Raw genomic sequence first — 12740 nt, forward strand, 5'->3', positions numbered from 1 at the left:
ACAGACACACATTGCTTCCACAGTCCTGCACACACTCACCAGCTGTGGCCGAGGTCGGGCGGGATATTTTCCGACTGTAGATCTGTGTAGCTGCTTGGAAAGATGATACTGGAGCAATTGGGAGAGTGCTGGACGTGGGCCGCTGGATTGTGCCTGGGTGCAGGGGGTGGCGAGATGGCAGGGTAGCTGAACCCAGTCTGTTGGCCCCTGTGCCAGTCCTGCCCACTACCTCAGCCAGCGAGATAGCTAGATCTTGAGTTGGAGTCGCGCAGGTGGGTAAGGAAGTGGGCATGGGCTGGTAGCCTGCTTGCTGTAGGGTTGTGTGTGGAGGGTGAACATGATAACTGGAGACCTCCTGCATCGAGTGGCTTTCTGCACAACAGAGCCTGCCATCACCAGAACCGTCTGATTTACATGAATTTCTCTCGTTGAGTACAGCTGGTCCTGGAGAATAGGAGAGAATTATGGATAAATCAAAGTTAGACTATAAGGTGTAGTAACAGAAGTAAGCCATTCAGTCCATCTCCATTCAATGAGACCATGGCTGATCTGATAATCCTTAATTCCACCTTTCTGTCTTTTCTCCAGAAACCTTGATAGCCTTACTGATTAAAAATTTGTCATTTCAGCATTGAATATATTGAACATCCCAGACAAACCTCTGTGGTAAATAATTCCAAGGATTCACTGCCCTCTGAGAAGAGAAATTCCTCCACAATACTGTCTTAAATATGCCACCCCTTATTCAGAGACAATGCCCTCTGGTCTGAGACACTCCCACAAGGGGAAACCATAGGTTTCTGTAAGGTTGCATGACATTCTTCTACATATTAATGAATATAAATCTAGTGAACCTTCTCTGGAAGGCCTCCAATGCCAGTATATGTTTTTTTCTTAGAGAAGGGAGTCAAAACTGCTCATAGTATTTGACTGGGCTCTGATGGGAGTCATACAGATCTGCAACATAGAAAAAGGCTCTGCAGCTTCTCAACTCAGTGCTAGTCTAAAACATCCACCTAACTATTCTAATCCCATTTTCCAGTAATTGGCCTACAGCCTTGTGTGCCTTGGCATTGCAAGTGTACATCTAGATAACTTCTTAAAATGTTATGAGGATTTCTGCCTCGACGATCCTTACAGGTGGTGAGTTCCAGGCTAGTGCCTTGTATAGTTTCACCAAGATTTTTCTATGGTTATTTTCCATTCCCTTTGAAATAAAGGCCAAAGTTCCACTGGCCTTCTCTATTGCCGGCTGAATTTGATTTCTGTGATTTATGGACAAGGATGTCCAAATTCCTCAGTCTTTCTCTATTTAAATAATATTCAGTTCCTTTATTTTTCACATTTTCCCAAGTTTTTGCTGACTTGCTTAACTTGTGTATCTCCCTCTGCAGACTCTGTATCCTCACCATTTGTCTTCCCTCTCCAATAGTTTGAACAGGTCTTCACTGTCCACTCTATCCAAGCCTTTTTTTAAAATTGATGTGGTTTTGTTCACATCAATTAAAAACCCCCTCAGCATCTTGTGTGCCATGGAAACCAACTTTAGCTTCTTCAATCTTTCTTCGTAGCTGCAATTTTCAAACCCTGGCAACATTCTTAAAAATTTCCTATGTACACTTTCTAGAGATATTTAACTCTTTTCAATAATTGTGGTAAGCAGAATTTGACACAAAATGTCAGCTGTAGCCTAACCAGCGTTTTATGTTGTTGCAGCATTACATCTTTGCTCTTGTATACAATACTTCACCTATTGGTGAAGAGCATCCCATATACCTTCTTTACCACCATATCTAATTGTCCTGCTGTCATCAGGGACCAAGTCTCGATCCCTCTCAATATCCTCCTGTTTATTGTGTATTCCCTTGCTTAGCCTTCCCTGCCCAAATGCATAACCTCGTAATTCACCAGATTGAATTTCATTTGCCACTTTCCTTCTCAGTCAACCAAACCATTGTTATCATCTTGCAGTCAACCGCCATCCTTTTCACTTTCAACTGCCAGGCCATTCTTTTCTGCCATCTACAAATTTCCCAATCTTGCCTCCTAGATTTAAATCTAAATCATTAATACATACCACAAAACAGTATGAGACCCAACACTGTGCCCTTGGAAGACCACTGGAAACCTCTTTTCATTTACAAAAGCATCTGTCAACCACTGCCCTTTCTTTCCCAGCAGTAAGTCAATTTTGGGTCCAACTCACCTCATTCCTTGTACCCCATGAATGAGGTCAGTTGGAACCAAAATTGACTTAGTGCTGGGAAGTTTTCTTAGCAGTCTGCAATTTTGGCCTTTGTCAATTGCCTTCTAAAAATCTATGTAGAAAACATCTATGCCCTCATCAATCCATCTTGTTACTTACTCAAAAAATTTAATTATGTTAGTAAATGACCTTCCTTTTACAAAACCATGCTGAGTGTCCCTGATTTCAAACTAACAGCTGATTCTGGTAAGTTTCCCACCACCGAGGTCAAAATGCAAGGTCAATAACTATTTGGCATATCCCTTGCACGCTTTTAGATTGACATTCACACCAATCCTCTGTGGTAGTAAAGACAGTAAAAATTGAAAAATGATTCTCAGTGCATCTGCGATCCCTTCTGTGAATTCCATCAACAGCCCGGGAATAATTCATCCAGTGCTGGGTCATTTATCCATCTTCAAGGAGGTCAGTCCGTCATGTACTTCATGTGCTTATTTTATCTAATATTTCATAATCATCCTCTTTAACAGCCTACATCATTCTTCTCCTTTTTAAAGACAGAGACACAATTCTTATTAAGAATCCCACCCACATCTCCTGCCTAGCACATAAGTTTCTGTGCACATCTCTGATAGACCCAACCCTTTCCTTAGTCATCATCTTGATCTGAATGAATTTTGGATTCTCCCTAATTTTACCAGCTAATATGTTTTCATTCTCAAACAAAACAAAGAACTTAGGATGTTGGAGATCTGAAACTAAGCCAGATTGCTGGTGAAACTCAGCAGGTCTGGCAGCATCTGTGGGGAGAAGGCAGAGTTAATGTTTCAAGTCTGGTTCTGATGAAGAGTCACTGGACTCAATACTTTAATTGTATGTTCTCCTCACAGATGCTGCCAGACCTGCTAGGTTTTGCCAGCAATTGTCATATCCTCGCTTTCATTTCCTAATTTAATTTATTACTTCACCCTGTACTTTGATACTCCTCTAAGCTTCCTAAAGTTTTACTGTTTTCAATCTCTACTCTGATACTTTATTTTACCCTGTATGCTTCTGGTTAACCAGGGGACTGTAGATTTAGCAGTACTACCCTTTTTCTTGGTGGGGCCACATTTATACTGTGCCCATGAAATCTCACTTCTAAATGCCTCCCACTGTTTCACCACTGCCTTTCCTTCATTTATTGTCTCCATTTCACTTTTGCCAATTAACTTCAGAGCTTTGCAATGTTTGCCATCCCCCAATTTTAACCTTGTGCTCCTTTTTTATCTTTATCCCTTTCCATAACACTGTTAAATCTGACTGTTTTGTCATCACTAACTCCAGGATGGTACTGCTTCAGCCACCTGCCCAGCTTCATTCTTGAGACAAAATTGTGAGTTGGCTTCTTTCTCATTGGGCTTGTTACATGCTAACTAGACAAGTGCTCTTAAATGCAGTTCAAGAACTTCGATACCATATTTGGATCCCAGTTGATTTTTGGGTCGCTGCAAGTCATTATTACTGACCTGTTGTTTTTACACTCAGAAATTTGCCTATCTATTTGCTTCTTGAATTTTCTCCTACTATATGTTATGTGGATGTCAGTATGGATCAGTATTTATTGCCCATTCCTAATTGCCCAGAGGTCAGTTAAGAGTTAACCACATTGCTATGAATGTGAAGTCATGTGTCGGCGAGACCAGGTAAGGATGGCAATTTACGTTAACTTAAAGAATATAAGTGAACCAGTCGGGTTTTAGTGTCAGTCAACAGTGTTTACATGATTGCCATTTGGCTAGCTCTTATTAATCCCAGAACTTGACACCTCTCACAATCGGTGATCTCAACACCACCCTCACCTGATGTTACCTCCTCTTAATGAATCTCTACTATTCGCTTCAAACATCCCCTGAGTTCCACATTCTCATCACTCTCTGAGAGAGGAGGTTTCTCCTGAATTCCCCATTCGATTTCTTGGTGCCTGTTTTACTTTGATGGTATCTAGTTACATTCTTCACTAACAAAATCTTTCATAATTCTACAGATCTCTCTCCCCTTTGTCTTCTTCCAGATGAGACTTTAAATTAAGGTCTTATCTGCACTCTCAGATGGACATCAAAGATTCCATTAAACTATTTCTAGAAAAGGATGAGAGTTCACCCTGGTGAGCTAGATTAATACTTACTTCCCAACCCAAAAGAAAATATTTTTGAGGGACTTCATGTGTCAAGTTGTTTGTTGTATTTTCTAAATTGTAACAGTGATTCATTTCGAAACTGTTGGAAAGACAGAAAATGGAAATAGCAGCAGGAGTAGGCCATTGGACCCTCTGAGACTGCTCCATCATTTAATATGATCGTGGCTGATCATCCAACTCAGCTGTCTGTTCTGGCTTTACCCAATATCCTTTGATGCCTTTAGTCCCAAGTGCTTATCAAACTCGTTCTTGAAATGAGACAAAATCTTGGCCTTGACTGCTTTCCATGGTCGAGAAATCCACAGGGTCACCACTCTCTGGGTGAAGAAATTTCTCCTCATCTCAGTCCTAAATGGTGTACACAATATACTTAGACAGTGACTTAACTGTAAATCACTTTAAGAGGTCCTGAGATTGTGAAAAAAGGTATATAAGTGCAAATCTTTTCTTTGTCTAGATAAAAACCAAAGCCTATGCAATTTGGGATATTGGAGTTGCTTTGTGGGGAAGGTTGCTGTTATAACATGATCAGTATTCGTTTTCCCAGAAGCTGAGGGGCGACCTTATAAAATCATGGTGGGGGGGGGGGCATAGATAGGGTGAATAGCTAAGGTCTTTTTCCTCAAGGTAGGGGAGTCCAAAGCTAGAAGGCATAGGTTTAAGGTGAGAGGGGAAAGATTTAAAAAAGACATAAGGGGCAACTTTTTCATGCAGAATGTGGTGCATGTATGGAATGAGCTGTCAGAGGAAGTGGTGAAGTTGGATACAATTACAACATTTATAAGGCATCTGGATGGGTATATGAGTAGGAAGGGGTAGAGGGATATAGGCCAAATGCTGGCAAATTGGACTAGGTAAATTTAGGATATTTGGTCGGCTTGGAGGAGTTGGTCTGACGGGGCTGTTTTCATGCTGTACAGCTCTATGACTCCATAAGTGATTCTCATTATAAAAAGGAAATTATGAATAAATTTAAGAAGGAAAATATTGACAAAAGTATTGCATAAACATGCAACAACAGGAAGTAATATTCTGTAGATAAACGGAGTTAAGAGACCCTGCTAAATAATGCTAGTAATGTATTTCTTACTTGCCAGCTGCAGATGGATACCTACCTTTTGTGGATTTGGTGCTGTTTTGCTGCATACCGATGCTCTGGTTCCCATTCCTGGTTTGAGTCCCCAGGAAGACACTGGCTGATTTGTTTTTACGTGTGTAGGTTGTGAGCAGTTCCTCCAGATCATTCTCACTGAAAATTAGTTTTAACATTAGAACAAAAAATTGAAAGAACTGCAGATGTTGGAAATCAGAAATAAAAAGAGAGATTTCTGGAAAAGCTCAGCAGGTCTGGCAGCATCTGTGCAGTGAAATCAGAGGTAATGTTTCGGGTCCAGTGACCCTTCTTCAGAACTTAGGAGGAGGATAACTGGACTTGAAAATTAACTCTGATTTTTCTCCACAGATACTGCCAGACTTACTGAGTTTTTCCAGAACTAAAAAAAACATAAAATGCTGCAAAACATATCTTCCCCTCAACTTCACATAAGGAGAACCACAGTCCGATTTAACCCTCTCCAAACTCGGCTCCTGAATATTCATCTAAGTCCCCTCCTGAAGTGGGCTTAATGGGTTGATTAAGTTCCTCTGTTCTCTTGTTTGATAATTCTATGTTACCAGCTGCTGCCTTACTTCGACCATCATTGCACTTTCTTCAAAACTGCTCCACAACCTACAATGACTTAAAACCATCTACAACCACCAACTCAAGATACCACAGCTGTGCTGAAGGAGAGCACTATGAAAGACTCGAGCAGTGAGGTAATATGGGCAGAGCTCAGAAATAGGAAGGATGCGGTAACAATGTTGAGTCAAGATTACACTAGTGCTGGAAAAGCACAGCAGGGCAGGCAGCATCCGAGGAGCAGGAAAATCAATGTTTCGAGCAAAAGCCCTTTATCAGGAATGACATGAAGGGATTTTGCCTGAAACGTCGATTTTTCTGCTCCTCAAATGTTGCCTGACCCGCTGTGCTTTTCCAGCACTACTCCAATCTTGAATCTAATCTCCAGCATCTGCAGGACCCACTTTCGCTAAGTAACAATTGTTGAGACTGTACTACAGGCCTCCCAACAACGAACGTGAGACAGAGGTACAAATCTGTAGAGAGATCATAGAAAGACGTAGGTGTAACAGGGTGGTGGTGATAGGAGATTTAATTTTCCCAACATTGATTGGGATTCACTTAGATTTAGAGGTCAAGATGGAGCAGAAATTGTAAGGAGCATTGTAAAGATTTCCCAGAGCAGTATGTAAATAGTTTAACTCAGGAAGGGACCACACTGGACCTGGTGTTGGGGAATGAGCCCGGCCAGGTAGTTAAAGTTTCAATAGGGGATTACTTTGGGAATAGTGATCAGAATTCCATAACTTTTAGAATACTCATGGACAAAGACGAGAGTGTTCCTAAAGGAAAAGTGCTAAATTGGGGAAAGGCCAACTATACCAAAATTCAACAGGAACTGGGGAATGTAGATTGGGAGCAGCTGTTTGAAGGTAAATCCACATTTCATATGTGGGAGGGTTTCAAAGAGAGGTTGATTAGAGTTCAGCAGAGATGTGTTCCTGTGAAAATGAGAGATAGAAATGGCAAGATTAGGGAACCATGGATGACAGGTGAAATTATGAAACTAGCTCAGAGGAAAAAGGATACGTACATGAGGTCTAGGTGACTGAAGACAGATGAAGCTTTGGAAGAATATCGGGAATGTAGGACCAATCTGAGACAAGGAATTAAGAGGGCTTAAAGGGGTCAAGAGATATCCTTAGCAAGCAGGGTTAAGGAAAACCCCAAAGCCTTTTATTCATACATAAGGAGCAAGAAGGTAACTCGGGAAAGGGTTGGAGTCAGAGAAAACAGGTCAGATTCTAAATGAGTACCTTGTATCAGTATTCATCCAGGAGAGGGATACAGTGTCATAGAGATGTACAGCATGGAAACAGACCCTTTGGTCCAACCCATCCATGTCGACCAGATATCCCAACCCAATCTAGTCCCATCTGCCAACACCTGGCCCATATCCCTCCAAACCCTTCCTATTCATATACCCAAGCAAATGCCTCTTAAATGTTGCAATTGTACCAGCCTCCACCACTTCCTCTGGCAGCTCATTCCATACATGTACCACCCTCTGTGCGAAAACGTTGCCCCTTAGGTCTCTTTTATATCTTTCCCCTCTCACCCTAAACCTATGTCCTCTAGTTCTGGACTCCCAGGGGAGTCTGGACTTTTCCAGAGAAAAGACTTTGCCTATTTATCCTATTCATGCCCCTCAAATTTTGTAAACCTCTAAAAGGTCACCCCTCAGCCTCCGACGCTCCAGGGAAAATAGCCCCAGCCTGTTGAGCCTGTCCCTATAGCTCAAATCCTCCAACCCTGGCAACATCCTTGTAAATCTTTTCTGAACCCTTTCAAGTTTCACAACATCTTTCCGATAGGAAGGAGACCAGAATTGCATGCAATATTCCAACAGTGGCCTAACCAATGTCCTGGAGGATGTTGAGGTTAGGGATAGATCTTTGATTATTCGAGGTCAAGTCAGCATAAGGAGGGAGGAAGTGTTGGATATTCTAAAAGGCATTAAGGTAGATGGAATCTACCCCAGGTTACTGAGGGAAGTGAGTGAGGAAGTAGCTGGGGCTTTAACAGATATCTTTGCAGCATCCATGAACGCAGGGGAGGTCCCAGTAGACTGGAGAATTGTTAATGTTGTCCCTTTTTTAAGAAGGGTAGCAGGGATAATCCAGGTAATTACAGACCTGTGAGCCTGATGTCAGCTGTAGGGAAGCTATTGGAGAAAATACTGTGGGATAGGATATATACCCATTTGGAAGAAAATGGGCTTATCAGTGATAGTGTGCAGGGAAGGTCATGTCTTAGAAACCTAATAGAATTCTTTGAAGAGGTGACAAAGTTGATTGATGAGGCAAGGGCTGTAGATGTCATATACATGGACTTTACTAAGGTGTTTGATAAGGTTCCCCATGGTATGCTGATGAAGAAGGTGAAGTTGCATGGGGTCCCGGGTGCACAAGCTAGATGGATAGAGAATGGCTGGGCAACAGGAGACAGAGAGTTGTAGTGGAAGGGAGTTTCTCAAAAAGGAGACCTATGACCAGTGGTGTCCCATAGGGATCCGTGCTGGGACCACTGTTGTTTGTGATATATATAAATGATTTGGAGGAAGGTGTAGGTTGCCTCATTAGCAAGTTTGCAGATGACACTAAAATTGGCGGAGTAGCAGATAGTGAAGGGGACTGTCAGAGAATACAGCAGAATATAGATAGACTGGAGAGGTCGGCAGAGAAATGGCAGATGGAGTTCAATCCGGGCAAATGCAAAGAGATGCATTTTGGAAGGTCCAATTCAAGAGTGAACTATACAGTAAATGAAAAAGTCCTGGGGAAAATTGATATACAGAGAGATCTGAGTGTTCAGGTCCATTGTTCCCTGAAGGTGACAATGCAGGTCAGTAGAGTGGTCAAGAAGGCATACGGCATGCTTTCCTTCATCGGACGGGATATTGAGTACAAGAGTTGGCAGGTCATGTTACACTTGTATAAGATTTTGGTTCGGTCATATTTGGAATACTGCGTACAGTTCTGGCCGCCACATTACCAAAGGGACGTGGAGAGGGTGCAGAGGAGGTTCACCAGGATGTTGCTTGGTAATGGAGTATGCTAGCTATGAGGAGAGGTTGAGTAGATTAGGATTATTTTCATTGGAAAGAAGGAGGTTGAGGGGGGGACCTGACTGAGGCCTTCAAAATCATGAGAGGTGTAGACAGGGTGGATAGCAAGAAACTTTTTCCCAGAGTGGGGGACTCAATTACTAGGTGTCACGAGTTCAAAGTGAGAGGGGAAAAGTTTCGGGAGATACGCATGGAACGTTCTTCACGCAGAGGGTGGTGGGTGCCTGGAAGGCATTGCCAGCGGAGATGGTAGAGGTGGGCACAATAATGTCATTTAAGATGTATCTAGACAGATACATGAATGGGCAGGAGCAAAGGGATACAGATCCTTAGAAAATAGGCGGTAGGTTTAGATAGAGGATCTCAAGGGCCGAAGGGTCAGTTCCGGTGCTGTAATTTTCTTTGTTCTTTGTTCATTCCAGTTCCTCGTTAAAGTTCTGGAAGTTTGATGTTTTTAACCTGAAAACCCCCACACTCCATGCTCAAATATCTAGCTTTTATCCAGGCCATAAAAACAAGAAATTCAAAGAAGCCGAGGACAGTCTCTTGAAAGAGGTGAGGAGCACAAACTGGAATGAAGGTGAAGGTTATTATCTTTTCACTTCTGAAGAATCATGATCACAGTGTGTTTTCTGTGCTTTTCAATCTCTTGAAAATATGGCTGGGCCACTGAGTGGGAATGGCTGATGTGGACTTGGACTGGGCAGCAGTGGAACTGGGCGTACAGTGGTACGGTTGAACAAGCAGAAGCTTTTGAAGAATGAGGATACTGGGTCAAGAGATCATATTTCTTCTTGACTTCTGTTGAGGTTGGCTGAAGCTCAACATCAAAGTAGCAGACTACAGGCAGGAACAGAGAGCCTAACCCTAAACCTCATCTCAGGATTCTCAAGTAATAATTTTCATGCCCCAATATTTTCCAAAATCCCCTCTCCAAAGACAAACAAAAGAATCTTCTTGGAGTTGAATTTGAGGAATGACCTCACATTGGGCTCGGCACGATAAAAGTGAATGACATCACCCTCACACCATGTAGAGTCCTTGGGTTGAGCAGCCTGTGAATCAGGAGACTGCAATCATTTCCAAGTCCCCATTATCCACATCAGTGTAATGTATTTTCCATTTCTCTCACCTGGCTTTACTGACAAATACTTGGAATTCTTCCTGTTGGATGCAGGTCTCTGGCTTTGGATCCATCTGGCTTCTCTTAATCATTCGATCTGTTTCCTGCATTTAAATTTCAGAATTTGGTATGACAAGCTCCCAGTAGCATGATTATTCAACTTTGCATCTTATTTCTGCAGACAATCTACAACTTTTTTTTTCACTGTATTTTCTCCCCACTCACACCTTCATTCAGAGTGCGTTAGGTTCAAATCCCACTCCAGAACTTAAGCATGTTAGCCAGGTTGACACTTCCATTGTAGTGCTGATGGAGGGCTGCACTATCAGAGGCACTTGTTGTTCGATAGGCCATTTAATCTGTCATCTCATAAAACATTCCAGAATTTTATGAACAGAATTTGGCTGGTAACCTGATCAAAGCTCCTTTCATTTGCCATACATGCAGAAGCAGATTAACTGGTATTCAGCTTACTGCTGTTTCTGTGAATTTGCGATTCAACAATGGTTGCTACATTCAAGCACATAACAATTATAATTGCATTTTAAAGTCTGAAACATTTGAGAACTCAGGTGTCTGAGAAACATGATTAAGTACTAAGTAAATTTAACTTTCCTTCATTAATTACAACTGGCAAAACAAAACTTGGCTTGCCTCCTCCCCTAACTCTCCTGCAGCCTGTCTCAGAGGAAATAAGGAAAGAATGAACAAATAGTAAATAGAAAGAATTACCAATTGAGAGAGCAAGAGAGAGAGACAAGAGAGAGAAAGTGAAGGAGAAAGAAAATATCAGACAGAGAAAAAGTGAATGAGAGTGAATCATACTTTTGGAACTTTTTTGAAGTTCTAGTGAAACATTATTTTGTAAATTTGGTGTTGAGAAAGGTAAGAGATATGAGCACTGGGACATGGAACAATTTCCATTTAGACTCTGAGTAAAGTGAGCTTTATTATTTTCCAGGAATGTGGCTTAAGCGAGCGCCCCATACTGCACCACAGTGACATTTTTCCAATCCCTGCATTAGTAATCATGTGGTGCTGTCTGTGATTCCCAGTTTCAGTTGAATTAACATGAGTTTTCTCTGTAATGCATCGTGGCCCACAGAGAGCTGTTCACAGAGCAAAGAAGGCAATGGTTAGACTTCAGCAGTGTGCTGTGCACAGGTTTGCTCAGTGTGTTTCCATAGGGACATGGGACCCAGGAGATTGCCTCAGAGATTGTAGTAAATGTAAGGGGTCATTGTGCTTCTAGTGCTGGGTATAATATCTGCTGCAAGCACAGTGCCAGAGAATTCTTCAGCGTACTGTATCAGTTGCTTAGTTGGCATCTTATTTGCAATTTCATATAAATCCCTACAAAATGCCAGTTGCCAATTTAATAATAGTAGAAAGATGAGGAGGCCACTTAGCCTATTGAGTCTGTGTCTTGTATCTTGATCTCAATTCAATATACCCATCTTTCTTCCATATCCCTGGATTTCCACATCCAAGAAGAGAACCTGTTGAGGTCAGTCTTGGAATCTCCAATTCGTCACTATCAAACACAGCCTCATGGAGTGGGATTGGCATCATAATGACAATGACTTCGAGTCACAGAGTCAGAGTCCTACAGCAAGGAGACAGGCCCTTTAGCCTAAACTGGTCCATGCCAGCTAAAATAAAAACTTGCATTTTGATCAGAAATTTAATGCATTAAAACATTCCAAAACGTTTCAGAGCATTGTAAACAAAAAAAAATGGTGGGCGGCATGGTGGCACAGTGGTTAGCACTGCTGCCTCATAGCGCCAGAGACCCGGGTTCAATTCCCGACTCAGGCGACTGACTGTGTGGAGTTTGCACGTTCTCCCCGTGTCTCCGTGGGTTTCCTCCGGGTGCTCCGGTTTCCTCCCACAGTCACAAAGATGTGCGGGTCAGGTGAATTGGCCATGCTAAATTGGCAATAGTGTTAGGTTAAAGGGGTAAATGTAGGGGTATGGGTGGGTTGCGCTTTGGCGGGTCGGTGTGGACTTGTTGGGCCGAAGGGTCTGTTTCCACACTGTAGGTGATCTAATCTAATCTAATATAATATAAGGAGATGAACAAAGGTTTAGGCAAAGACAGGGGTTTTAAGAATACCTTAAAATGGGAAAGTGAAGAAAGGTACAATGGTTCAACCATTTAACTATTGGGCTGAGGTACCTGAAGGCACAGTCACCAATATTTAAGTGATTAAAATAGGGATGCTGAAAAGACTAGAATTACAGAAGCAGATGGGCCCGAAGGGTCTGTTTCCGTGTTGTACAGCTCTATGACTCATGCTCTTTTCTGCAAAGATCACATCAATCACTCTCACTAGGATGTCCCCTGCTACCAGTACATTCCTCCTTACTGTAGAATCGTCTCCTGTACCACAGTGTCCTTATCAGTTGGTTTATCCACCCCGCAGCCCTCACTCTCATCCAGACTGCAAATGTTTTTGCTCTGATCCAAAGTGGTATCCACAA

The 12740-nt window shown here is 42.2% G+C and overlaps 1 protein-coding gene across 2 annotated transcripts in view; it reads right to left on the reverse strand.

The window, feature by feature from the left end:
• Positions 1-12740, reverse strand: part of ttll5 (tubulin tyrosine ligase-like family, member 5) — a 451975-nt gene that overhangs the window by 240575 nt on the left and 198660 nt on the right. For both annotated transcript variants that reach the window (XM_087989544.1, XM_087989543.1), the window contains exons 24-26: positions 10266-10360; positions 5501-5634; positions 40-444 (exon numbers count right to left, since the gene is read on the reverse strand). In XM_087989544.1, coding sequence (XP_087845670.1) covers positions 40-444; positions 5501-5634; positions 10266-10360 — 634 coding nt within the window. The remainder of the gene's footprint in view (positions 1-39; positions 445-5500; positions 5635-10265; positions 10361-12740) is intronic.

Source organism: Chiloscyllium plagiosum, unplaced genomic scaffold (assembly GCF_037043375.1).
Source record: "Chiloscyllium plagiosum isolate Xiang-an unplaced genomic scaffold, Cpla_swu_hap1 HiC_scaffold_8, whole genome shotgun sequence".
NCBI lineage: Eukaryota > Metazoa > Chordata > Chondrichthyes > Orectolobiformes > Hemiscylliidae > Chiloscyllium > Chiloscyllium plagiosum.